This window comes from Garra rufa, chromosome 20 (assembly GCF_049309525.1).
Source record: "Garra rufa chromosome 20, GarRuf1.0, whole genome shotgun sequence".
Classification (NCBI taxonomy): Eukaryota; Metazoa; Chordata; class Actinopteri; order Cypriniformes; family Cyprinidae; genus Garra; species Garra rufa.
The window spans coordinates 32,432,797-32,457,417 of record NC_133380.1 but is presented as its reverse complement, the minus strand read 5'-3'; the positions used below and the strand labels follow the sequence as shown (position 1 = coordinate 32,457,417).

General features: G+C 40.7%; 2 protein-coding genes across 2 annotated transcripts; both read left to right on the top strand.

The window, feature by feature from the left end:
• The first annotated feature begins 2,009 nt into the window (after positions 1 to 2,009).
• On the top strand, positions 2,010 to 4,184 carry LOC141293236 (metalloproteinase inhibitor 3-like). Its single transcript, XM_073825268.1, has 5 exons — positions 2,010 to 2,279; positions 2,545 to 2,618; positions 2,703 to 2,799; positions 3,457 to 3,558; positions 3,948 to 4,184. Exons 1-4 carry the CDS (start codon positions 2,144 to 2,146, stop codon positions 3,549 to 3,551), a joined length of 402 nt encoding a protein of 133 aa, XP_073681369.1. The 5' UTR covers positions 2,010 to 2,143; the 3' UTR covers positions 3,552 to 3,558; positions 3,948 to 4,184.
• Positions 4,185 to 6,661: 2,477 nt separating this feature from the next.
• Positions 6,662 to 8,478, top strand: LOC141293291 (metalloproteinase inhibitor 3-like). Its single transcript, XM_073825313.1, has 3 exons — positions 6,662 to 6,765; positions 7,522 to 7,640; positions 8,274 to 8,478. Exons 1-3 carry the CDS (start codon positions 6,681 to 6,683, stop codon positions 8,316 to 8,318), a joined length of 249 nt encoding a protein of 82 aa, XP_073681414.1. The 5' UTR covers positions 6,662 to 6,680; the 3' UTR covers positions 8,319 to 8,478.
• The last annotated feature ends 16,143 nt before the right edge of the window (positions 8,479 to 24,621 follow it).

Sequence of the window (24,621 nt, the reverse complement as noted above, 5' to 3'; positions counted from 1 at the left end):
CAGAATTCTTGTTCAAAAGAGTATGTGTTGCTGTAGCAGTAGGGGTTTTGTCATCAGGACACAAGTTCAAAAAAATCAAAATGCATAATATAATTTAGTTCGTTATCAAAATCAATAGCTTGCCATAAATTAGTTTATATCAGTTTAATCCTATGCTCTTTGGGCTTTGCAATGCTCCTGGAACTTTTTAGCGACTTATGGAAAGAATTATAGGTGATCAGTCTTTGCTTTTGTATTTAGATGAAGTGGTTGTGTTTTTGTCATCTTTTGAATAACATCTTAGTCGTCTTAGGTAAAATGGAGTAAATATTCGCTTTTTCAGCATCAGGTCTTATCTGGGACACGTGATATCGACTGAGGGGGTTGCAACGGATCCTGAGAAAACCTGGGCGGTGGCCTAATGGCCACGACCAAGTACAGTAACAGAACTTAAATCTTTTTTGGGGTTTTCTGGATATTACAGGTGTTTTGTGAAAAATATTTCTCAGTTGGCAGCACCCAAGCCATCATGGCTTACTAGACATGGCTAGACATACTAGACATACTAGACATGGCCAAATTAAACAGGCGCTGCTATCCCAGAGTTTGAAGAAGGAGGTCCTTTGTGGGTTGCATGATGAGCATTGACATAAGGGGGTAGAATGCAATAAGTTGGTCAGAGCTAGATGTTACTGGCCAGGAATGTTCCAGGATATTGAAACTTATTGTAGGCAATGCGAGAGATGTATTGTGGCAAAACCCTATTGCCAAAGTTAATAACCATAAGGGTAGTTTGTTAGCAAGAAGAACCTTTGAAGTGGTAGCTATTGATTTTACCATTCTAGAACCTTCTAGTCATGGTAAGGAGAATGTCTTGGATTTTTACTGATGTGTTTTCAATATTTGTGGTTGCAGTGCTTACCTGAGATCAAAAGGCAGTGACAGTGACAAAATCTCTTGTCAGGGAGTGGATTCACAAGTATGGGGTCCCCCAAATAATTCATTTGGATCAGGGGAAGTGTTTTAAAGTGGAGGTTTTTCAAATCTTATTTAAAACGAATTGGATTAAGCAGAGTCGAACCAGGCCCTACCAATGGTCAATTCAAAAGGTTAAATCGAACCCTGCATAATCTGTTAATAACTCTCTCACCACCAAAGAAAAGAAGATAGGTTGAATATTTACCAGAGGTAGTTTTAGCTTATAATACAACCGAACATGCAAGTACTGGTTTTGGGGGGTTTTGGGTAGTCGCCAAAGTTCACAGTTGACATTTAATTTGGGGTAAGCCAGGCAGATTTTTGATGAGTAGGGGTAGGGTGGGGCATCAGGAGCGATTTAAAGAAGCCTATCAAAAAGCAAGGGGGCAGATGGTGCATGCTGCGGAAGAGACAGATAAGATTCTGGATTTCATTCTGGTTCATTTTGGCGCTACTTAGGCGCTAGCCTCACATAGCCAGACCTTCAGACTGATGGCTGAAGGTCTGGAATCCATGGCAGCTTTCATTGGCCAAGGCCTGCCATAAGGCCATTTGACCAACATGTCAAACAACCAATCAAGTGCATGGAAATGCCCCCACAACAACAAGACTGGCATGCAACAAGTCAGTCATTGAAATAACCAGCATCAAAAGTTAACGAAGAGGAGGGAGAACAAGCAGTAAGTCAGTAATTTGTGAACGAACGGCGCAAAAGTGTATAACAACAATGGCATCTGCATTAACACCTTTAAGCAAAACGCCAACGTTCCGTGGCCGTGATATCTGAGGCTGAGACTATTTAGGCGCTACCTCTGAGTCCGACATGGAAAGCTATGAGTAAAATGTCATGTGTTGTCATCCCAGAATTATGTTAATTACAACATGGCATGAATGCAGCATTATTTTAAAACTGAATTGTTTTGTGTTGGAGAAGGGTTGGAACGAAACTCTGCAGGGCTGTGGCCCTCCAGGAACTGTGTTTGACTGCTCTTCAGGCACACACTTGTGTGTTGATGTGTGTGTCTGTACAAGAGGTGAGGTTTTTGAGGTTAGATGGGTGGGAGACATAAGAGCTATATAAGATGCCTACTAGAATTTAGAGATCTTTGGAAAGATAGAGACAAAGAAACTCTAGTTGGCCAAGAACCTGAGTATATTGTTTAATCTGCGCTGTAAGAGTGTGAGGATGGGCATCCCGCTGTCTGCTGCTGTGACTCTAGGGCTGCTGTTCTTCCTGTCTGTGGGACTGAACGAGCAGGTGGCCGAAGGCTGCAGATGTGCTCAAAGGAAATCGCAACAGCAGTACTGCGATTCTGACACAGGTATGTCAAACACATGCATAGTTAATTAAACATGAACAGCTATAGGTGCCATATACAAATCTGTAGGTTGTATGCTCCTTTGAAATCAGATGTTACGAGACGTTCCTTGCATTTCAGTTCATTTACACTATTTCAATTACTTGAATAACTTGAAATACAAAATATAAACAACAAATAACATGATGTAATGTGACATAAAAAATATATTTAAAAAAAACAACATAAAAAACACATTTTTGTCACATCTGTCTATTTGACCAATTAGTGATTCGAGCTAAGATCACTGGAAAAGTGAACAGCACTCAGAGTGGAACTGCATACAGTGTCAAAATTATCAAGGTGAGAAAATGTAGTTGCCACATCATTTTTAAATTCAGAATTTGCTAGTAAAATCTTTCTTGATTATTTTTTTTTCCTTTCCAGATGTTTAAGCATGTCGACGAAAAGCCAATTCAGGTCATCTACTCAAGTCGAAATTCATGTGGCATTAATCTGAAAAACAAGGAGTATCTGCTGGCAGGTATAATTATTAATTATCTGAAGTCAGATTTTGAGTTTTGAATTTTGAAACTGAACACCCTGATTCCTGATGCTGCTTGTGAACATCTGTTAAGACTGGAATACACTAGCCCCGATTTGTAGTCTGAGCAAGTTGACGATAGTTGCTGAAAGTCAGAGCCAGTCTGCAGATTTTGGCCATTTAAGAACTTGATAACAATCTAACTTCATTATTAAACAGTAAATGTCCAGTAAATGTTACACTCATATGAAAAGATTAATATTATCCAGGACCTCAAACCTAAAAACACTAAAGAATCTCAACAGAACATTAGGGTTCAATAAGTACCCCCATGTTTAGTTAGTTTAAGTTAAGTTAATATATTAACTAACATGAATGAACATTGAGCAATACATTTATCACACTATTTATTTATCTTTGTTCAGTTTAGTTGTTTATTATAGTTGTTTATAGCTTGTTCATGTTAGTTCACACTGCATTAACTAATGTTAACAAACACAACTTGTGATATAATGCATTAGTAAATGCTGAAATGAACATTAACTAAGATTAATAAATGCTGTAAAGTATTGTTCATTCTTAGTTCATGTTAACTAATGTTAACTAATTAACCTTATTGTAAAGCGTTAACCAAGATTTTTTTTTTTTCCACATAAGGAAGTGTCAAGAATGGAATGATGTTTGTTAATTTATGTAGCCTTGTGAAGCGTTGGGACAGTCTCTCCTCAATGCCTGTTTCAGAATGGCTGTGACAGTGAGGTAATAATCTAAATCATAACAATAGTAATTCACCATAGTCTGAATTATATAGAGTTCAGCAATGTTGAAATCCAAATTTTCTTTCTACTATTTTGAATATTATCACATTTTTTTGTAAAGATTTCTATGTTTAAAGCATAAATTAATTTGAAAAGGACATTCCACCTGCCATACAGGAAGTTCTCAACACTTCTTATGATTAAACTTTCTAGGTAATGAAGGAAATTTTATGTGTATACTTGGGTTTGTAATTTCTACTTGCAGCCCTTTTACTAGCCACAAACTGTCACTATTGATTTATTGTAATTTTTTAAAGTAGTAAAACAGTTGTTGTCATGTTATAAGCATAGATAAAAGTTCAGCCATCTCTTAAACTGTGATATCTACAGATTCGACAAGTACTGGAGCATCCTGTTTGATCAAAACGCCCTGAAGACCAAGTGCATCAGCCATTCATCATGTGAAAGTTTTCCCATTTATTTTTCGAAATGCGTAAAATGTGTAGAACATGTTTAAAAGAATTTAATCATTTTACTGAAGCTTTGCAATGCAGTCCATGAAATACATACAAAACACTGTTTTCATGGGGATATGCAATTAACCATTAAACTGTTTTGTCTGTGAAAGCGTCTGTGTGTTTAATGGGAATTGTTTGCAAGTATGTTAATAGTGGCAATGGCTTATATCAAATGCATTCATCTAGTATTGATTTTCTCACTTTTCTATTCTGATTGGCATCAAGTTAAAAAAGAAATCAGTTTAATTTAAAAACTGTAATGACAGTTACATACAGCCACATCTGACAACAAAAATCATGTTACATCAAGATGTCTACTTTACTAGAAACCACAGAAACAACATATTAGCTTGTTTGCACAATGCAGAAAGCTGGTAATGATTTTTGAAATTGCATTATACAGGCGTTATAATGACGCAGTGTGTATGCTCTGTATAAATGGGGTGCTACTGAGACAGATTGAGTCCACTGATTGACAATAAATAAATAGATTTGTTTGAGAAAAAAATAAGCAGGTATATCAAAAATGAACATTTTTACGATTAAAATTTCAATGAAATTTTGTTTGTATTTCACCCTTAATTTTTATGGCCTTTTTATCATAAAGTAGGCAATGCCTGACTTTAGTTTTAAAGAACTTTGGAATTTCATTATTACAAAGATCGACTGCTTTATGTTTACAGGAAAACTGCAAACAATGCTTTGCATATAAAAATATTGACCAACATATTTAAATAGGGGACATGATCGTGTTTCGTCATCTTTTGAATAACATCTTAGTCGTCTTAGGTTGGTGCTCTCACATTTTTTGAGCATGTGGCCTAAAGGTAAAATTGAGTAAATGTTTGCTTTTTCAGCGTCAGGTGTCTTATCTGGGACACGTGATATCGACTGAGGGGGTTGCAATGGATCCTGAGAAAACCTGGGTGGTGGCCCTTTGGCCATGACCAAGTACAGTAACAGTACTTAAATCTTTTTTGGGGTTTTCTGGATATTACAGGCGTTTTGTAAAAAAAAATATTTCTCAGTTAGCAGCACCCCTGCATGCCCTCGCAGCATTGGCTACACCAAAGAGTGCCCTTGGGTGAATTGTGGGGTTCTGAGTGTGAATCTGCTTTCCAGGTTTTAAAAGAGAAGTTACTGCCCCGGTACTTGGCAGATTTTACAAAGCCCTTCTATTTAGAAATCGACGTTAGCCATCATGGTTTGGGAGCAATTTTGTCCCAAGAAGGGAAAGGGGGAAGAAGGCCGATTGCATAAGCAAGTCGTGGGTTGAGAATATCTGAGTGGAACATGGAGAATTACAGTGCCATAAGTTTCGTGACTATTTGTTAGGTCACAAATGTATCGTTTTTACAGATAATAATCCGTATAATATATATATGTTTGTATTTGTTTGTGTTGTGAGTATTTGCAGCACATGCTGTCAAACAGATGGAGATGTTTTCTTAATAGACCTTTATCACATCTCCTATATCCGGAAAGTAATGCAATGTATCGCCACTTCTGGTCCCATCATAACGCAATCAAAACTAATGGGAGAGTCCTCTCTTTCCTTTCTTTCACCGGTGTTACTGCAGCGTAACTGGCTGCTTTTATTCTAAATGACACACTGCCTCAGTTTTCACGATTTCCTGACACAACACAGATGAGATGCGGTGGGATGAATAAAGGTCCTCCAGGCTTTTATTTAACTAGGTGATTACAGCATATTGAAAAATATACATAACCGGAAGAGTCAATACACTGCTACAACAAGCAATGTTCTGCTGTGATAAAGGTTCATTTACAGGTTTTTATTTATTTATTATTATTATTTGTTCATTTGCAGTGCGTTGAGCTGTCGGCCACCATAGTTATTGTTCAATCTTTAATACATTATGTGGAACTAGACTCTTTATCAGGGGTGTCAAACTTAAGTTTCTGGAGGGCCCTGTATAGTTAACCCTAATTAAACACACCTGATCCAGCTAATCAAGTCATTCAGGCATAAGCTGCCTTCAAGCCCTGTCGTAATTCAGAGATGACGTAATTCAGAGATATATATATATGTGTGACCCTGGACCACAAAACCAGTCTTAAGTCGCTGGGGTATATTTGTAGCAATAGCCAAAAATACATTGTATGGGTCAAAATTATTGATTTTTCTTTTATGTCAAAAATCATTAGGAAATTAAGTAAAGATCATGTTACATTAAGATTTTTTGTAAAATTCCTACTGTAAACCTATCAAAATGTAATTTTTGATTAGTAATATGCATTGTTAAGAACTTAATTTGGACAACTTTAAAGGTGATTTTCTCAGTATTTTGATTTTTTTGCACCCTCAGATTCCAGATTTTCAAATAGATGTATCTCGGCCAAATATTGTCCTATCCTAACAAACCATACATCAATAGAAAGCTTATTTATTGAGCTTTCATATGATGTTTATATCTCAGTTTTGTAAAATTTAACCTTATGACTGGTTTTGTGGTCCAGGGTCACATATATATATATATATATATATATATATATATATATATATATATATATTTTTTTTTTTTTTTTTTTTTTTTTTTTATTAATTATTTTTTTTTTTTTTCCTTTCCAGATATTTAAGCATATGGACAAAAAGCCAATTAGGGTCATCTACTCACAGAAAGATTCATGTGAGGCCTATCTGCAAAACGATGAGTATCTGCTGTCAGGTAAAATTATTAATTATCTGAAGTCAGATTTTGAGTTGAAACTGAACACCTGATGCTGGTTGTGAAAATCTACTAAGGCTGAAATACACTACACATATTATACAATTTGCAGTCTGGATAAGTTAAGGTAGTTTCTGAAAATCAGAGCCAGTCTGCAGATTTTGGACAGTTTGAGTTGATAGATTTCACAGAACATCACACAGTGTATTCATTTATTTAACTTCAGTTTTTCAGCTATCACACATTTGATATTTTTAGATGATTTTAGAGCACATAATATTTTCAATTTTCATGCATCTTCTAGCAACAAGGCTCATGTTTCTGTGTGAGTTTGTAGAGTTTGCAATGAGTTCAGAGTCTGTTAGTGCGTAAACCTCAGTTGTGAATTATATCCAGTTTTCCTCTGTAACATTTACAAAGTCTGCACAGTGTTTAGAATCTGTTCAGAATTTAAGTCATGTAAAGTATTCCAGTCATATCAATTAAGCTGCATGTTCCTTTTTAATACCTCAAAAATAATTTTTAAGAACTTGATAACACACTTCATTAGTAAACAGTAAATGTCCTCAGTGATGTTACACTCTTCAAAGAGATTAATATTATCCAGGCCCTCAAACCTAAAAACACTAAAGAATCTCAACAGAACATGGGGGTTCAAGTGATGACATCTCTAGGCATTGAATAAAATATATGTTGTAAAATGAGCTTGAGAGATACATCAGACAAAAATGTTATGTTTGTTTTTTTCCACTTAAGGACGTGTCAAGGATGGAAAGGTCTTTGTTAATTCATGTGAATTTGTGAAGCGTTGGGCCGATGTCTCCTCAGATGAAAAGCAGTACCTCAGCAGATGTCAGAGAGGCTGCAACTGTGGGGTAATAATCTAGATCATATTCTTACAATGACAATTCATCATAGTCTGAATTATACAGTGTTCAGCGATATTGATACCTACTGGCTTTTTAAATTTTTGCCCAACTTAAATTTTCTGCCTTTTTGGATGTTGTCAAACACATATACTGTGCATTGTTGCAAATCCTGGGTTCAGATCATGTATGCTTGTTAAAACGTTTTTAAATATTTCCATGTTTAAAGCATAAATGAATTTGAAAAGGACAGACCAGATGCCATACAAGAAGTTCTCAACACTTCTTATGATTAAACTTTCTATGTAAAGAAGAAAGTTTAATTTGTATACTTTGTCATTTGTAATTTCTACTTGCAGCCCTTGTACTAGCCACAAATGGTCACTAATGGTCACTATTGGCAGGGGCGCCGCTAAGGGGGGAAAGGTAGGATAATTCTAAGGGCCCACGCCCTTTAGGGGCCCCCAGAGATCTGCTTTGGTGTGGGGGGGGGGGGGGGGCAACCTCATATTTTGTCATAGGGCCCAAAATTGCGAGCAGCGCCCCTGACTATTGGTATAATTTTTTAATAGTAAAACAGTTGTTGTCATGTTATAAGCATAGATACAAGTTCAGTCATCTCTTAAACTGTGATCTCTACAGATCAACCCCTGTACTGGATCATCCTGTTTGATCAAAACGCCCTGAAGACCAAGTGCATCAGCCATTCGTCAGTGTGGAAGTTTGCCCTTTTGTTTTTCAGAATGCTTAGAATGCATAGAACATGTTTAAATGATTTTAAACATTTTACTGAAGCTTTGCAATGCAGTCCAAGAAATACATACAAAACACTGTTTTCATGGGGATATGCAATTAACCATTAAACTGTTTTGTCTGTGAAAGCGTCTGTGTGTATTTAATGGGAATTGTTTGCAAGTATGTTTATAGTGGCAATGGCTTATATCAAATGCACTCATCTAGTATTGATATTCTCACTTTTCTATTCTGATGAGCACTGAGTTAAAAAATAAATCAGATTAATTTAAAAACTGTAATGACAGTTACATACAGCCACATCAGACAAGAAAAATTATGTTACATCAAAATGTCTACTTGAAACCACAGAAACAACATATTAGCTTGTTTGCACAATGCAGAAAGCTGATAATGATTTTGAAATTGCATTACAGAGGCATTATAATGACACAATGTGTATGCTTTGTATAAATGGGGTGCTACTGAGACGAATTGAGTTCACTGATTGACAACAAATAAACAAATTGATTTGTTTGAGGAAGAAAAAACAGCAACAACAAAAAAACAGGTATATCAAAAATGAAAATTTTTATGATTAAAATTTCAATCAATTTTTAATTGTATTTCACCCCTCAAAAATTAAAGATAAAACTATTTACATTTGCAATTAGATTAATCTTAGAGGGCTTTTTACATCTTCATATGCCTGCCATAACTACATGGAAAACATATTGAAATGTCTAGGCTACATAGGTATCCCACGTTCCCCGAAGGAGGGAACGGAGACGTTTCATATGGGAACTCGCTAGAGCAGGGGTGCTTAATCCTGTTCCTGGAGATCTACCTTCTTCAGCTTCAACCCTGATCAAACACACCTGAACCAACTAATTAGGATCTGAAGGAGCACTTGATAATTACAGACAGGTGTGTTTGATCAGGGTTGGAACTAAACTCTGCAGGAAGGTAGATCTCCAGGAACAGGGTTGGGCACCCCTGCATTAGAGAGACCTATCACCTCTGTGCTAAAGAGAAAAGGACAATGACCATTGGCGAGTGAAATTTGCATGCACAGCCACTCCCCCGTACATACGGGTATATCCATTTATTCAGGTTTTTGCTGAGGAGCCGAGCCGAGCCGTAGCCCAGCCTACAGCGCAGCTCAGGACTGTGGTAAAAAGGGGATATAATGTCTCCGTTCCCTTCTTCAGAGAACGTGGGTTACTTATGTAACAAAAATTATTAAAGCTTAATGATTTAAAACATAAAATGACATTATTACTTTTTAAAAGTGTGTAAGTAAACATGAAAGATTCTCTCTAAAAGTACAGTTATGTGGCCAATTATTGAATTAATAAATTTTCTGCAGGTACTGTTTTTATAGCTTTTTTAAATATCTGACGTATGCTGTCAATACTATTAGGCACAATTCTTGTTCATGAAAGTATGTGTTGCTGTAGCAGTGGGGGGTTTTGTCATCAGGACACAAGTTCAAAAAAATCAAAATACATAATATAATTTTGTTCTTCATCAAAATCAATAGCTTGCCATATTTCAAGCACAATTGTTTGTCGTTTCTTATGTTGCCTGTTTGCTGCTCTGGTTTGAAATGAATAAAAACAAAGTTGTTTTGTACTTACCATGTCCCTGTAGTTTGAGTAGAACGACTGATCAACAAGAGGGAATTTATCTGCTCCTAGTTTCTTGTAGATGCTGATCAGTTGAGCAAACTGGGAGAAAACAGAGAATCAGTGAGGATGCAAATATTGGCAATAGTAGAACTTGAAGCGTTGAAAGTGTGATTTAGCCATGTCCATGCCACAATGCGGTCTGATCTTATCTCACAATTATGCATGATTATACATTACATTCAGATGGCCAGATAAAAAGTACATAAAAACATAAATAAATAAAATGAAAATAACAGCATATTAGGGATGTCCAATCTCAGGTATTGCCCAATTTTAGTATATTTATTGGTACTGGACTTTTTGATACTGTAACAACATTTACAGTATGTAAAGGGTGGTTAGTTCAGTTTAGCTGAATGTTTGGTAAACACATAACACACATTGTAATTTGGGTGCAGAACACTTATAAGTATACTATTTTTATCATTAAACAGAACATTCCTTGAATCATACATTAACTATTGCAGTTTAAACAGATTGAATCGTGTTGCCTTATAGTAATCCAATTGGCCCCGTACACTGCTGACCCCTTACTCAACCCTTAAACCTACCTATACCATCAAACCTGTCCCTAACCCTACCTGTGTCACCCCTCAGCAACAGCAGAAATGTTGTGCATTAACAAAAGCTTTGAACCATTGTAGAACATCTGTTAAAAATCATTTGAAGATTTCCAAGATGTGCATGACCATATGAATTAAATGTTTAATGACATTTGAAAGCATTTTAATTTACATGAAATGTTAATTATTGGGTAATGTTTAAGACATATTAGTAAACATTAACAAACACATTAATTAATGTTTCTAGATATGCAAATATATTTATTAACTAATGATCTGTTCAGAATTACATAATGTTTGTTAATGATTTTTTTTAAATTAAAGTTATTATGAAGTGTTACTGCTCTAATTTGCCTATTACTTTTATCTCCCATAAAATGTTTTAACACTGCAAGCTTCATCTTTTCTAACCCCACTTTCTTCCTTTTTATATTGCAATTATTCTGCTTAATATACATATAAAACACAATAAGTTTATATTGATAGCCCCATATTCATAATTGTGACCAAACAGTGTTTACAATGTCTACCATTATGACATGTTTACATCTACCAATGTCTTTATACAGTAAGTGGAGATGGGGGCACAAAAAACCTGATCAGAACATCCCTACAGGATTTGTTCATTTTTGTAAAGTAGCCTCAGAAGCTATTTCAAAGTTCTAATGCTCCTCACATTGCTAGATTTTTTATTTTATTTTTTTTCAAAGAAAAACACAGTACAAAACGAAACATCTACTCACAGCCCATGGCTTGTCACAGAGGTTGTAAATAGACTCCAGTGAGTTGACGCTGGGGATTCCGGCATACTGCAAACCGATGATTATATTGCGGAAGTCTTCATTCTGAGCCATGCTATAAGCGTGCTGTCGCACCATGACAAAGTCAGGCTTGAAGGACCTGTGTGAACAATAATATCGAGAACAGAGCAAAAAAGAAAGTCTATTATCTGTTTAACATTTCAAATGAGTTGTGTTTAATTATGTATGTACTCTGTTTTGATAACCCCACTGGGCAAAACCACATTTAAAAAAGATCAGATTTCCTCTTCAGTAATAAATACATTTTAATGTCAAGCTTTAATGTCAACAGATAATACCTTTTCACAACTTCTTTTAAATATGATCATGAATAACATATGGACTGTATTTTTTTTTAAAGACAACACAAATTTGCATAAAATAAACATTTACATGAAAAAATAAAGTGGTTGTTTTATTTGTGATGATTTTGGCTCACATTTAACAAAAACCCACCAATTCACTATCTCAACAAATTAGAATATGGTGACATGCCAATCAGCTAATCAACTCAAAATGGCTTCAAAATGGTCTCTCAGTTTGGTTTACTAGGCTACATAATCATGGGGAAGACTGCTGGTCTGACAGCTGACCTTCACAAGGAGGGTAAGCCACAAATATTAATTGCCAAAGAAGCTGGCTGGTCACAGAGTGCTGTATCCAAGCATGTTAACAGAAAGTTGAGCGGAAGAAAAAAGTGTGGAAGAAAAAGATGCACAACCAACCGAAAAAACGTCTCAGGTTACGTATGTAACCCTGGTTCCCTGAGGGAACGAGACACTGCGTCCTGAAACGCTATGGGGAACGCCATTGGCGGGCCGCACTTCTGAGTCATAGTCCAACAACCAATAGAATGACGGGAGTGACGTCACAGGCGCGGTGACGTCAGCGACCGGGAAGTATAAAAGCACGTGCGTTTGAAGCCGGCATCAGCTCATAGGAATGAAGCGAGCGCCGCAGGGTGCGGGAATTAGGGTCCGAGATGCAGTGTCTCGTTCCCTCAGGGAACCAGGGTTACATACGTAACCTGAGACGTTCCCTTCCGGGAACTCTACACTGCGTCCTGAAACGCTATGGGGAACGAGGTATCAACGCCCCCATAATTCCAAATCCCTGCGCAGTGTCTGTGCTGCTAGGCCAAGGGAAAGGAAAGCGTTTTTGAGTCTCTGGTGTACCACTCCAGAGAAGAAGTTCCCTCTGTCTGGTGACCTAGGGTGCCAGAACAAGAAGGAAACAGTGTCTGGAATACTTACCTGCCAAGACACTGGATGACTCCGCCTGGGGGTTGCCAGGTGAGTGGTAATACATCTCTGTCTGTGATCAACCACCAGACAAGAGGGATATATGAACCTCGGCCCTCAGGCACACGAGGAGAAGTGGTAGTCCTTTGTCTGCGTTACAGCCAGAACAAGAGGGACACAAGAAGTGCCTGGTGATCTTGCCAGGGCACTGGAATTCATCTCTGTCTGTGATCAGCCACCAGACAAGAGGGATAGAATAGGCCTCGGCCCTCAGGCACACGAGGCTAGGGTTCTCAACCGCTGCCTGTCATAAGACCAGCGCAGGGGGAGAAACGCTCCTCGGCCCTTAGGCACGCGAGGAGAGATAGTGGTCCTTTGTCTGCATTACAGCCAGTACAAGAGGGACGCAAGAAGTGCCTGGTGATCTTGCCAGGGCACTGGAATTCATCTCTGTCTGTGATCCACCACCAGACAAGAGGGATACCTGAGCCTCGGCCCTCGGGCACACGAGGATAGTGTTCTCGACCGCTGCCTGTCCTGAGACCAGCGCAGGGGGAGAAATGCTCCTCGGCCCTCAGGCACTCGAGGAGGAATGGCGGTCCTTTGTCTGCGTTACAGCCAGTACAAGAGGGACGCAAGAAGTGCCTGGTGATCTTGCCAGGGTACTGGAATTCATCTCTGTCTGTGATCAACCACCAGACAAGAGGGATAGAAAAGGCCTCGGCCCTCAGGCACACGAGGCTAGGGTTCTCAACCGCTGCCTGTCATAAGACCAGCGCAGGGGGAGAAACGCTCCTCGGCCCTTAGGCACGCGAGGAGAGATAGTGGTCCTTTGTCTGCATTACAGCCAGTACAAGAGGGACGCAAGAAGTGCCTGGTGATCTTGCCAGGGCACTGGAATTCATCTCTGTCTGTGATCCACCACCAGACAAGAGGGATACCTGAGCCTCGGCCCTCAGGCACACGAGGATAGTGTTCTCGACCGCTGCCTGTCCTGAGACCAGCGCAGGGGGAGAAATGCTCCTCGGCCCTCAGGCACTCGAGGAGGAATGGCGGTCCTTTGTCTGTGTTACAGCCAGTACAAGAGGGACGCAAGAAGTGCCTGGTGATCTTGCCAGGGCACTGGAATTCATCTCTGTCTGTGATCCACCACCAGACAAGAGGGATAAATAGACCTCGGCCCTCAGGCACACGAGGATAGGGTTCTCAACCGCTGCCTGTCGTATGACCAGTGCAGGGGGAGAAGTGCTCCTCGGCCCTCAGGCACACGAGGAGAAATGGTAGTCCGTTGTCCGCGTACAGCCAGTACAAGAGGGACATAGGGAGTGCCTGGTGATCCTGCCAGGGCACTGGAACTCATCTCTGTCTGTGATCAACCACCAGACACATGGAATACAGGCCTCGGCCCTCGGGCACACGAGGCAGGATAACACACCACTTGCCTGGGAAGTGCCAGGCCAAGATGGTGGGGATACATCTCCTGTCTGGGGACCTGCCAGACCAGGAGGACAAATATAGAGGAGAGTCATACGCCTTTGTCTGGGGAAATTGCCAGAATGAAAGGGGGGTAAAAACTCTTTTCCTTGCTAGAAGGAAAGCGCCTTTTGACCTCTTGAGCCTAGCCTTTATGCTAGGGCTGAAAGATGACTGAGCCCGGAGTGGCTCTGAGGTCTAGTTCATAGAATCTGACGAACGTCAGAGGTGAGGACCAACCCGCCGCACTGCAGATGTCCTGGATCGGGACACCTGCCATCAGAGCTCTGGAGGCTGCGACGCCTCGAGTAGAGTGAGCCTTGACTCCCATCGGGGATGGGAGACCAGAGGACTCGTACGCAGTAGAGATGGCATCAACGATCCACTTACTGATAGTAGGCTTGGAAGCCGGGCATCCCCTCTTAGGGGGGCCGTAACAGACAAACAGTTGCTCTGATTTACGCCACAGGGCAGCTCTGTGGACATAAGTGTCTAGTGCTCTTACTGGACACATCAAGTTATACTTCCTCTGGTCGTGCTCCACGGATGGAGGAGGATAAAACGCTAGCAGCGTTATTGGCTGTGGTGTTACTGAGGGGACCTTGGGTGTGTACCCAGCTCTTGGGTAGAGGAATGGCAAATTGCGCCCCCAGCCTGAGAAAGAAGGTCCCTCCTGACAGGAATCTCCCACGGAGAGCCGTCGAGGAGGGCGATTATGTCCGAGAACCATACTCGGGCCGGCCAGTACGGGGCTATTAGCAGCAGCCGTACTCCGTACCGGCGCACTCTTTCCAGAACTCCCGGGAGCGGAGCGATCGGGGGAAAAATGTACAGACGAAGCCTCGGCCACGGCATCCAGTCCGAGAGGAGCTGGAGGAACTAGAGAGTACAAAAGGGGACATTGCGATGTCTCCTGAGTCGCAAAGAGGTCCACTTGGGCTTGACCAAAGACTCTCCATATCTGCTTCACCACCTCTGGGTGAAGCATCCATTCCCCGGGCCTCGGCCCCTGCCTCGACAGGACGTCTGCTCCCACGTTGAGACGTCCAGGAATGTGAACTGCTCTCAATGAGAGAAGCTTCCCTTGTGACCACATGATGATCTGGTACGCCAGCTTGTATAAGGGGCGTGAACGCAGACCTCCCTGGTGGTTTATGTAATAGACCACCGCAGTGTTGTCTGTGCGGACCAGCACGTGACGGTTTCTTAGGTCTGGAAGGAAATGCTTCAGAGCCAGGAACACCGCCAGCATTTCTAGGCAATTTATGTGCCAAGAGTGATGCTGGTCGTTCCATAGGTCATGGGCGGAGCGGCCACTCATGACCGCTCCCCACCCGGTGAGGGATGCATCTGTCGCTAGCGTGACGCGGCGGCAAGGAGCTCCCAGCACTGGACCTTGTGATAGGAACCAGGGCTTCTTCCACATGACTAAGGCACGTAGGCAGCGCCGCGTGACCTTGATCTTGCGGAGTGGGTTCCCCCTCGGGGAAAACCCTTTGGTTTTGAGCCACCACTGCAGTGGCCTCATGTACAGCAATCCAAGAGGTATCACGTTGGATGCAGCTGCCATAAGACCTAACAGTACTTAGAACTGTTTGACAGTGAGTAGCAGGCCTAGCTTGACCGCATTTACTGCAGTAAGGATCGACTCGATCCGAGCAGGTGACATTCGTGCCTGCATCGTGGTCGAATCCCAGATTACACCTAGATAAGTGGTTCTCTGTAATGGAGATAGCACACTTTTCTTGGCGTTGAGTCTCAACCCCAGCTTTGACATATGAGCAAGAACAACATCTCGATGTTGAGCCGCTAACCGTTCTGAGCTGGCTAGGATCAGCCAGTCGTCTATGTAGTTGAGTATGCGGATGCCCTGGAGTCGCAGAGGAGCCAGAGCAGCATCCACACACTTCGTGAACGTTCGGGGTGAGAGTGCTAGGCCGAACGGAAGAACTCTGTATTGGTAAGCTTTGCCCCTGAAAGCGAACCTGAGAAACTTCCGGTGTTGAGGAAGGATGGAGACGTGAAAGTATGCGTCTTTCAGATCTATCGTGACAAACCAGTCCTCGGACCTGATTTGAGACATGACCTGACTGACAGTCAACATTTTGAACTTCAGTTTTCTGACTGAGAGGTTTAGCTGTCTGAGATCTAAATTGGGCCGCAGGCCCCCACCCTTCTTGGGAACAATGAAGTACCGGCTGTAGAACCCGGATTCTCTGTGTTGAGGAGGGACCACCTCGATGGCCTCCTTCCTCAAGAGAGTGTTCACTTCCTGTTCCAGTACCAGAGCCTGCTCGGGGCTTACAAGAGTAGGAAATACCCCGCTGAAAGGTGGCGGCTTGGCGCCGAATTGAATGGAATAGCCTTTCTCTACAGTACGCAGGACCCACATAGAAATATTTGGCAGTAGCTTCCACGCTGCCAGAAAATCTACTAAGGGAACCAGCCTCTCGAGGCTGGTCTCTGGATTTATTAGAGGAGCTAACTCGGTGACCTGTAACAGCGAACTGGCAGGATGCACCTGAAGTAAGCGCTCTAAAAACCCCCGTGGGGGTGGCGAACTCTCTGGTTCCGCTACGTCTCCGGGCGGAGAGACCGGAGAATGATGTTCGTGGGAGACTGCCGCGCCCTGTAACACTGGCAGGGTTAGCTGACGAATCTCCTGAGGGCCCTGAGGAGAGGTGGCCACCGCAAAAGGCGGTGGGGCACCTGACTCCTCGAGAGGGGCTGCCCTCATTGGCCCTGTGGTACCGCCATCAGGGCCGTTTAGCCGAGGACCTCTTAGACTAAAGCACGACCCTCAGATCGGGCTTAGTCTTTGAAGCCCCCAGTCAGGAGTGTTGCCAATCCCGCCCTCTAGGTCTCACCGGAGGGAAACGGGCTGCAATGCTCCTAATATGAGCCTCTTATGTGAGGAGCTGGTACACGGCTGGGGTTTTTATGCTCCCGTCCAGCAACCCCGACACGTGTGCAATTTGCCCATCAAGCCTGAAGTTATTTTAGGCGGCCTGGAAAGCAAAGACGGAACTTTTAAGGATGATGCCAGGCTGGGTGACAGATAGCTGACTAGCGTCTGTTCAACCCGCGGCATCATCTTTTCTTTCTAGTTTTTCCCCTGATCTAGACAGCTCAGTGTGCAGATCGGGGAAGAACAGAAAGTTCCGCTTTGGAAGTGCTAACTTAGCTACTGCATTAGTCAGCACGTCCAACAGCTCCTCATACCGAGGCGATCAGGGGGGGCGGTTGAATACTTTTGACAACGTTCTCCACATCAACCTCCTCGGAGGAAGATAGGGGAAGTGTTGAAAACTCTTTCTGGATGGAAGTAACCGATGCGGGCTTCCTTATCCAGTAGGAGGTTTACCGATCCACCAGATAGGGAAGGAGATAGGGGATCACCCGTCTCACTACCTCTAGTAGATCTAGCTGCGATCCCCACGAGTGCAGCTGCCGCTCCGCCTCAGCGGAAGCGGGGCCGGACCCGCGAGGAACGCTGGTGAAGGCTCTCTCCTCGAAGAGAGCCTTCCGGGGATGGAGCACCCGCAGTGGAAGAGTTCACACTGTGGACAGTCAGCCTTTTCGAGGGCTGACTGTGCGTGCTCCGCACCCAAGCAGACTACACATAGACTGTGTGTATCCCAACAACAATGAAGCGTTGGCAGGGAAAAACACACTATCTATGTGGCTGCTGTACCGCCTAGTTTCTTAACTTTCCCCCTTGGTTGACATATTGCTCAAAATAAAGGTGTGCAAACTGGCACAAAAACAGCAATATGTTATAAAGACAGACAGACACAGAGTGCTCTCGCTGAATGACAAAAGCTGACGCCGGCTTCAAACGCACGTGCTTTTATACTTCCCGGTCGCTGACGTCACCGCGCCTGTGACGTCACTCCCGTCATTCTATTGGTTGTTGGACTATGACTCAGAAGTGCGGCCCGCCAATGGCGTTCCCCATAGCGTTTCAGGACGCAGTGTAGAGTTCCCGGAAGGGAACTGCAGCATTGACAGACTTCAAGCAAAATCGATTCAAGAATTTGGGTGAACTTCACAAGGAATGGATTGAGGCTGGCGTCAAGACATCAAGAGCCACCACACACAGACGTGTCAAGAAATTTGCCTACAGCTGTTCTATTCCTCTTGTTAAGCCACTCCTGAAGCAGGCGTCTTACCTGGGCTAAGGAGAAGAAGAAATGGACTGTTGCCCAGTGGTCCAAAGTCCTCTTTTCATATGAGAGCAAGTTTTGTATTTAGAAACCAAGGTCCTAGATTCTGGAGGAAGGGTGGAGAAGTCCAAGTTGCCAAAGTCCAGTGTTAAGTTTCCACAGTCTGTGATGATTTGGGGTGCAATGTCATCTGCTGGTGTTGGTCCATTGTGTTTTTTTGAAAACCAAAGTCACTGCACCCGTTTACCAAGAAATTTTAAAGCACTTCATGCTTCCTTCTGCTGACCAGCTTTTTACAAGATGCTGATTTCATTTTCCAGCAGGATTGGGTTTTTATGGATTAGCAGGATTATTATTATTATTATTTTATTTTTTTATTTTTTTTTTGCAGTGGTTGCTACCTGTTCACATGACAGACCTACCTGTGGGAACTTTTTCACAAGACACAAAATATCACTGCAGTTTCCAACATAAATTATCACTAGAGGTGGTAAAGTAGCGAGCACTTGTAATGTTTCGCTTTCCGGTGTTTCGTTTTTCCCCAGTCAGATTTCTACTACCCTAGTACTGCTATGTTTAGGTGTGGGAGAGGGGTTAGGATTAGACAATCATATATCAATTTTAAAGAGAGGGATATTTTATTTGCAGGGGTTCGAAAATGGGCAAAACCTCTGGATGTTACAAGCTAGTGTGGTAGCTCAGCAGGCACAGAATTGGACTTAGGATGCAGAATCCTTGGGTACGAATCGAATGACAAACATGACTCACGATAAAAGAGCTGAATAATATCGAAAAACAAGCTAAAATGGTATGCTTGCAATTGCGTTTTGAAGTCACATTCATTTTTGTTCATACTACTGGGTAGTTTTATGTGTAGTGCAGTAGTAGCATTTCAGAGTCAGAGTCAGAACTGAGGTGACACGTACAAAACCAAGTTCACATAAAACGTATCACATGTACAGTCAGGTCCATTTATATTTGGACACTGACACACTTTTCATCATTTCGGCTCTGTGTGCCACTAGAATAGTTTTAAAATGATACAATCAAGATGAAATTGAAGTGCATTTTAAGTTTTAATTCAAGGGGTTGAACAAAAATATATCATAAAATGCTAAGGAATTACAATCATTTTTATACACAGACCCCCCATTTTTAGGGGCTCAAAAGTAATCATAAATAAAATGATCATTTTTAATATTTTGTTGAGAATCCTTTGCAGGCAATGACTGTCTTAAGTCTGGAACTCATGGACATCTCCATAGACTGGGTTTCCTCCTTTGTGGTGCTTTGCCAGGCCTTTACTGCAGCTGACTTCAGTTGTTGGTGTTTGTTGTTGGTTTGTGGGTCTTTCTGCCTTTAGTTTTGTCTTCAGCAAGTGAAATGCATGCTCAATCAATTTGAAATCAGAAGATTGACTTGGCCATTGCAGAATATTCCACTTTTTTTACCTTTAAAAACTCCTGGGTTGCTTTTGCTGTATGTTTTAGGTCATCGTCCATTTGTACTATGAAGAGCCGCCCAAACAACTTTGCTCCATTTAACTGAATCATTTAAAGAAGACAGTATATCCCTATACACTTCCGAATTCTTCCGGCTACTTCTGTCTTCTGTCACATCATCACTAAACACCGGTAACCCAGTGCCACTGGAAGCCATGCATGCTCATGCCATTACACTGCTCCACCATGTTCACAGATGATGATGTTGTAGGCTTTAGATCATGAGCTGTTCCAAGTCTTCTCTATACGTTTTTCTTCCCGTCATTCTGGTACTTGTTGATTTTAATTTCAGCAGTCCAAAAAATGCTTTTCCAGAAGTGGTCTGGCTTTTTAAATGTTTTTTTGACAAAGTCTAATCTGGCCTTGTTTGCACCTTGTGGTAAACCCTCTCTATTTTGCTCTGGTGAAGTCTTCTCTTGATTGTAGACTTTGACAGTGAAACGCCTACCTTCTGGAGAGTATTCTTCACTTGGCTGGATGTTGTAAAAATTTTTATTACCATGGAGAGGATCATCCAATCATCCACCATACTGTCGTCTTTTGTGAACATCCAGGCCTTTTTATGTTGCTGAGCTCACCAGTGTGATCTTTTTCTTCTCAGAATTCACCAAACTGTTGATTTGACCACTCCTAATGTTCCTGCTATCTCTCTGATGCATTTCTGTTGTTTTGAAGCCTAATTGTTTGTTTCACTTGCATGCAGAGCTCCTTTGACTGCATGATGGGTTCAGAGCAACAGCTTCCAAATACAAATGGCACACTTAGAATCAACTCCAAACCTTTTATCTGGTTAATTGATGTAGAAAAAATGAAGGAATAGCCCACAACTGTCCATGAAACAGCTTTTGAGTCAACTGTCCAATTACTTATGGTCCCTTGAAAAAGGGGGGAGGTACATATTAAAGAGCTGTAATTCCTTAACCTTTCTACCAATTTGATGAGACTGCCCTAAAAATTTAAGTGTGCACTTTAAGCCCATATTCATTGTATAACTATGTATATGTATAACTATATATATATATATATATATAGTTATATATATATAGTATATATAACTGTATAAATATATATATGGACCTGACTGTATGTTCAGCCTGGTTTTATTGTTTACACATAGGTATTGATACGTAACATTTTCAAGCACAAAAAGAAAATTTTTAGTACATTTGTATTGATGCTAAAACAATTTAGACGTATTTCAACATTTAAAAAGCACAAATTTTTAGCTAAAAAAATGCATTTTTATCATCTTATCAATAAGCTATTTAGATTTTTAGACCCCTTAACCTACCTCCAAACCTTAACCCACCCATTTTGAAGTGAATATTTTTGTGGCCCATGGCACAACAAACAAAGTAAATATTACATGGATGATTAAACGATTGCATAAATGTTATTTATTTTAAGGGTTTAAAAGTGAAGTCTTGTTTAACATTATGTAGGCCTATTCTTAGAAACGAACTGGTAGCAGAAATCACACAGAACAGAACGAAATGTTAAATGAGTAAACAATTTAATAATTGCAATTGAAAACTGTTGAAAACAACAATAATAAAATTAATGTCGCAATTTCAATATTCATACAGATTAATTTTGGGGTGTCGTCAATACGTCAGTATTGTTTGCTTTAAATGCTGAAAATATGTGTGTATTTGTAAGTTTAAATGCTGGAAATACGTCAGTATTGTACGTTTTAGTGCCTGTAAATGATGAGATCACATTGGTATGGTCATCTGTTCTAGGGGGAAAAAAAGGCATACTCGGTAAGCGCCACTCAGTGGACATTTCTGTTGAAAACTGCAGCGATATGTAGTTACATACATGTAGTACATATTTCGCATCTTGCGAAAAAGTTCCCACAGGTATGCTTTCATCTTGAGATCAAGCTGGCCTTTTTAGTAGGGATGTAACTATGCACCCCGAGCTGGTTGGAAATGTATACAAATATGTGACAATTAAACTAATTAACAAAATTGCTAATCGCGATATTTTTCTTTTTTGGGCTTTGCTTTCCCTGTTTTGTTCATTCCCTGTTTTCCTGCTTATTTTATTTCCTTAACCTAGTTTCCTGTGTTCCCATATTGTGTTTGATTATGTCATTCTGTTCAGGTGTGTCTAGTTAATTATCCTAGTTTGGTCTGTGTATTTAAGTCGCTCCCTTTCTATTCATTACATGTCGAGTCTTGTCAATCTCTCTTGTTTTACCAACCTGCCCTTGTCGAGATTATATTCTACTTGTCGTTGGATTATTAAAGCCTGTTTGCTCACTATCTCGTCTGCATGTCAGTTCTTTGCCACAGAAGTGTGGCAGTTTTCCTTATTAGTAGTAACAACAGAAACACAGGAAAAACTGTCTGTTTAATACATGTGTGATACACACAATATGGCTGTCATCAACGCTGTCAACAATTTGATAGATTAGATCTGTGCAAAACCATTCTGTAGTTTCAAGTCATTAATTTGTTAACACAGATTTATCAGAATCATCAGTTCCAAAATAATGGGTCTCATTCCCTAAGCATACACACTTGTGAACGTTTTCACGAACAAGTCATGATTCACTAAAAAATTTTTAAATTAAAAGGACCACTGAAAGCATATGTATCTAAAAAACACATGGTCGGACTTATAGTAGAAAAAAATTATTTGTTGCATGTTAACATGGCTATACGCACAGACACAAACACACACACACACATATATATACCCTAGACAGTATTTAGACGGTATTTAGACATGACAAAGGTCAGCACTGGGTAGATGCTTCGGTGTTCTGCACAACTGAAAAGAGCCAACCACCATGTTTGAATGATGTTGTGGAGCATAGATATGGCTTATTTATGCTGCTATATGGTTGCTAGGGTTCTCTGAATAATTGCAAGGGCATTGCTAGACAGTTGCCAGGGAGACATTTGAAGACTACGGGCTATAGAGTCTATAAAAGTCATAGCACAGCTTTTTTCAATAAGCCGCATGTTTGACTCCTCATCATGGGTCTACGATAAACAGTGTGGGACAATTTTGCATAGGGGTGTGCGAAATATACAGTTTACGATAATATTGTTATTGTTATTTAAATGATATGCAATTTGACATTATCGAGTATATTATGAAAACCAAACAAAAACACACCTACACTCTACATTTAAAAAATAAAGGTTCCAAAATGGTGTTATTGCAGTGATGCCACAGAAGAACCACTTTTGGTTCCCCAAAGTACCTTTTAGTGAACTGTTCTTAAATGAACCTTTTTCAAAAACATTTTTAAAATCTAAAGAACTGTGTAATTTAATCCATTAAAACATATTTAAACTATATGCCCCTGTATGACTTTTTTTTTATTTTATATTTATATTCTCATCAGCCATTTGTACGAATCGGTTGAATGAATGACTCAATAATGACTCACTTATACAGTGATTTGCTGCCACCTACTGGCGATTTTAGGTTTATATTTAATATTTAAGGTATACTTTCTGTATACATGATCTTTACTTAATATCGTAATGATTTTTGGCAAAAAAGAAAAAAATAATAATTTTGACCAATACAATGTATTGTTGGCTATTGCTTCAAATATACCTGTGCTACTTATGACTGTTTTTGTGGTCCAGGGTCACATAAGGTCTAATTATCGTTATCAATAAAATTCCAGAAAAATATTGAGATATAATTTTTGTTATTATTACACACCCCTAGTTAAGTTTTGTCCATAAGAAGAACAATAAGTATGCAACAAATAAAAAATAAATAAATAAATAAATAGTAGTGATGCTTTGTTCACAAGCACGACTAATGAACAAAATACAATACTTCACAGAAGTGAGTACATCCCTCACAGCAACCATTTTAGTATATCTTCTCAAGGGACAATACTATAAAAAGGAAACTTGGATATATTTTAGAGTAGTCAATGTGCAGCTTGTATAGCAGTATAGATTTATTGTCCCCTGAAAATTACTCAACCTACAGCCATTATTGTCAAAATAGCTGGCAACAAAAGTGAGTACACCCTAAGTGAACTTGTGCAAAGTGTCAATATATTGTGTTAGCACCATTGTTATCTGGCACTGCCTTAATCAACCTGGGCATGAAATTGACCAGAGCTGCACAATGTTGCTGGGATCCTCCTCCACTCCTCACAGAGCTGCCGGACAATAGACACATGGTGCTTCTCTACCTTACATTTGAGGATGCCCCACAGGTGCTAAATAGGGTTCAGGTCTGGAGTCATACTTGGCCACCCCATCACCTTTAGCTTCCTCACCAAGGCAGTTGTCATCTTGGTGGTGTGTTTGGGATTGTTATCATGTTGGTAAACTGGGAAGGCATCATGTTCTGCTTTAGAATGTACAGTACATAATGAAATCCATGTTTCCCTCAATAAACTGCAGCTCCCCAGTACCAGCAGCAGTCATGCAGCCCCAGACCACCATGCTTGACTGTAGGCAAGACATCATTTTCTTGGTATTCCTTATCAGGGCATCGCCACACATGCTGGACACTGTCTGAGCCAAACAAGTTTACCTTATAGTCTCATCAGGCCACAGGACATGGTTTCAGTCATTTATGCTCTTGGCGTATGGTCTGAGCACTGACAAGCTGACTTTCTTCTTCTGCAACCTTTAAAGTAATGCTGGCAGCACTCATGCATCTGTTTTTTGAAGCCAGGTTCTGCACCTGACTCACAGAACGAGTGCTCAACTTCATTGATCGACCCTTGCAAGGCCTGTTCCAAATGGAACCCATCTTGGAAAACTTCTGTATGACCCTGACCACTGTAGTGTAACTCGGTTTCAGGGTGTTACTGAACCTCTAATAG

Bases quoted from the DNA above. Each gene is read 5' to 3' on its own strand.
- LOC141293236 (XM_073825268.1), top strand. From the start codon at position 2,144: ATGGGCATCCCGCTGTCTGCTGCTGTGACTCTAGGGCTGCTGTTCTTC. The intron at 2,280-2,544 runs GTATGTCAAACA...TTGACCAATTAG, and splicing joins GTACTGCGATTCTGACACAG to TGATTCGAGCTAAGATCACT. The intron at 2,800-3,456 runs GTATAATTATTA...TTTCCACATAAG, and splicing joins CAAGGAGTATCTGCTGGCAG to GAAGTGTCAAGAATGGAATG.
- LOC141293291 (XM_073825313.1), top strand. From the start codon at position 6,681: ATGGACAAAAAGCCAATTAGGGTCATCTACTCACAGAAAGATTCATGT. The intron at 6,766-7,521 runs GTAAAATTATTA...TTTCCACTTAAG, and splicing joins CGATGAGTATCTGCTGTCAG to GACGTGTCAAGGATGGAAAG. The intron at 7,641-8,273 runs GTAATAATCTAG...TGATCTCTACAG, and splicing joins AGAGAGGCTGCAACTGTGGG to ATCAACCCCTGTACTGGATC.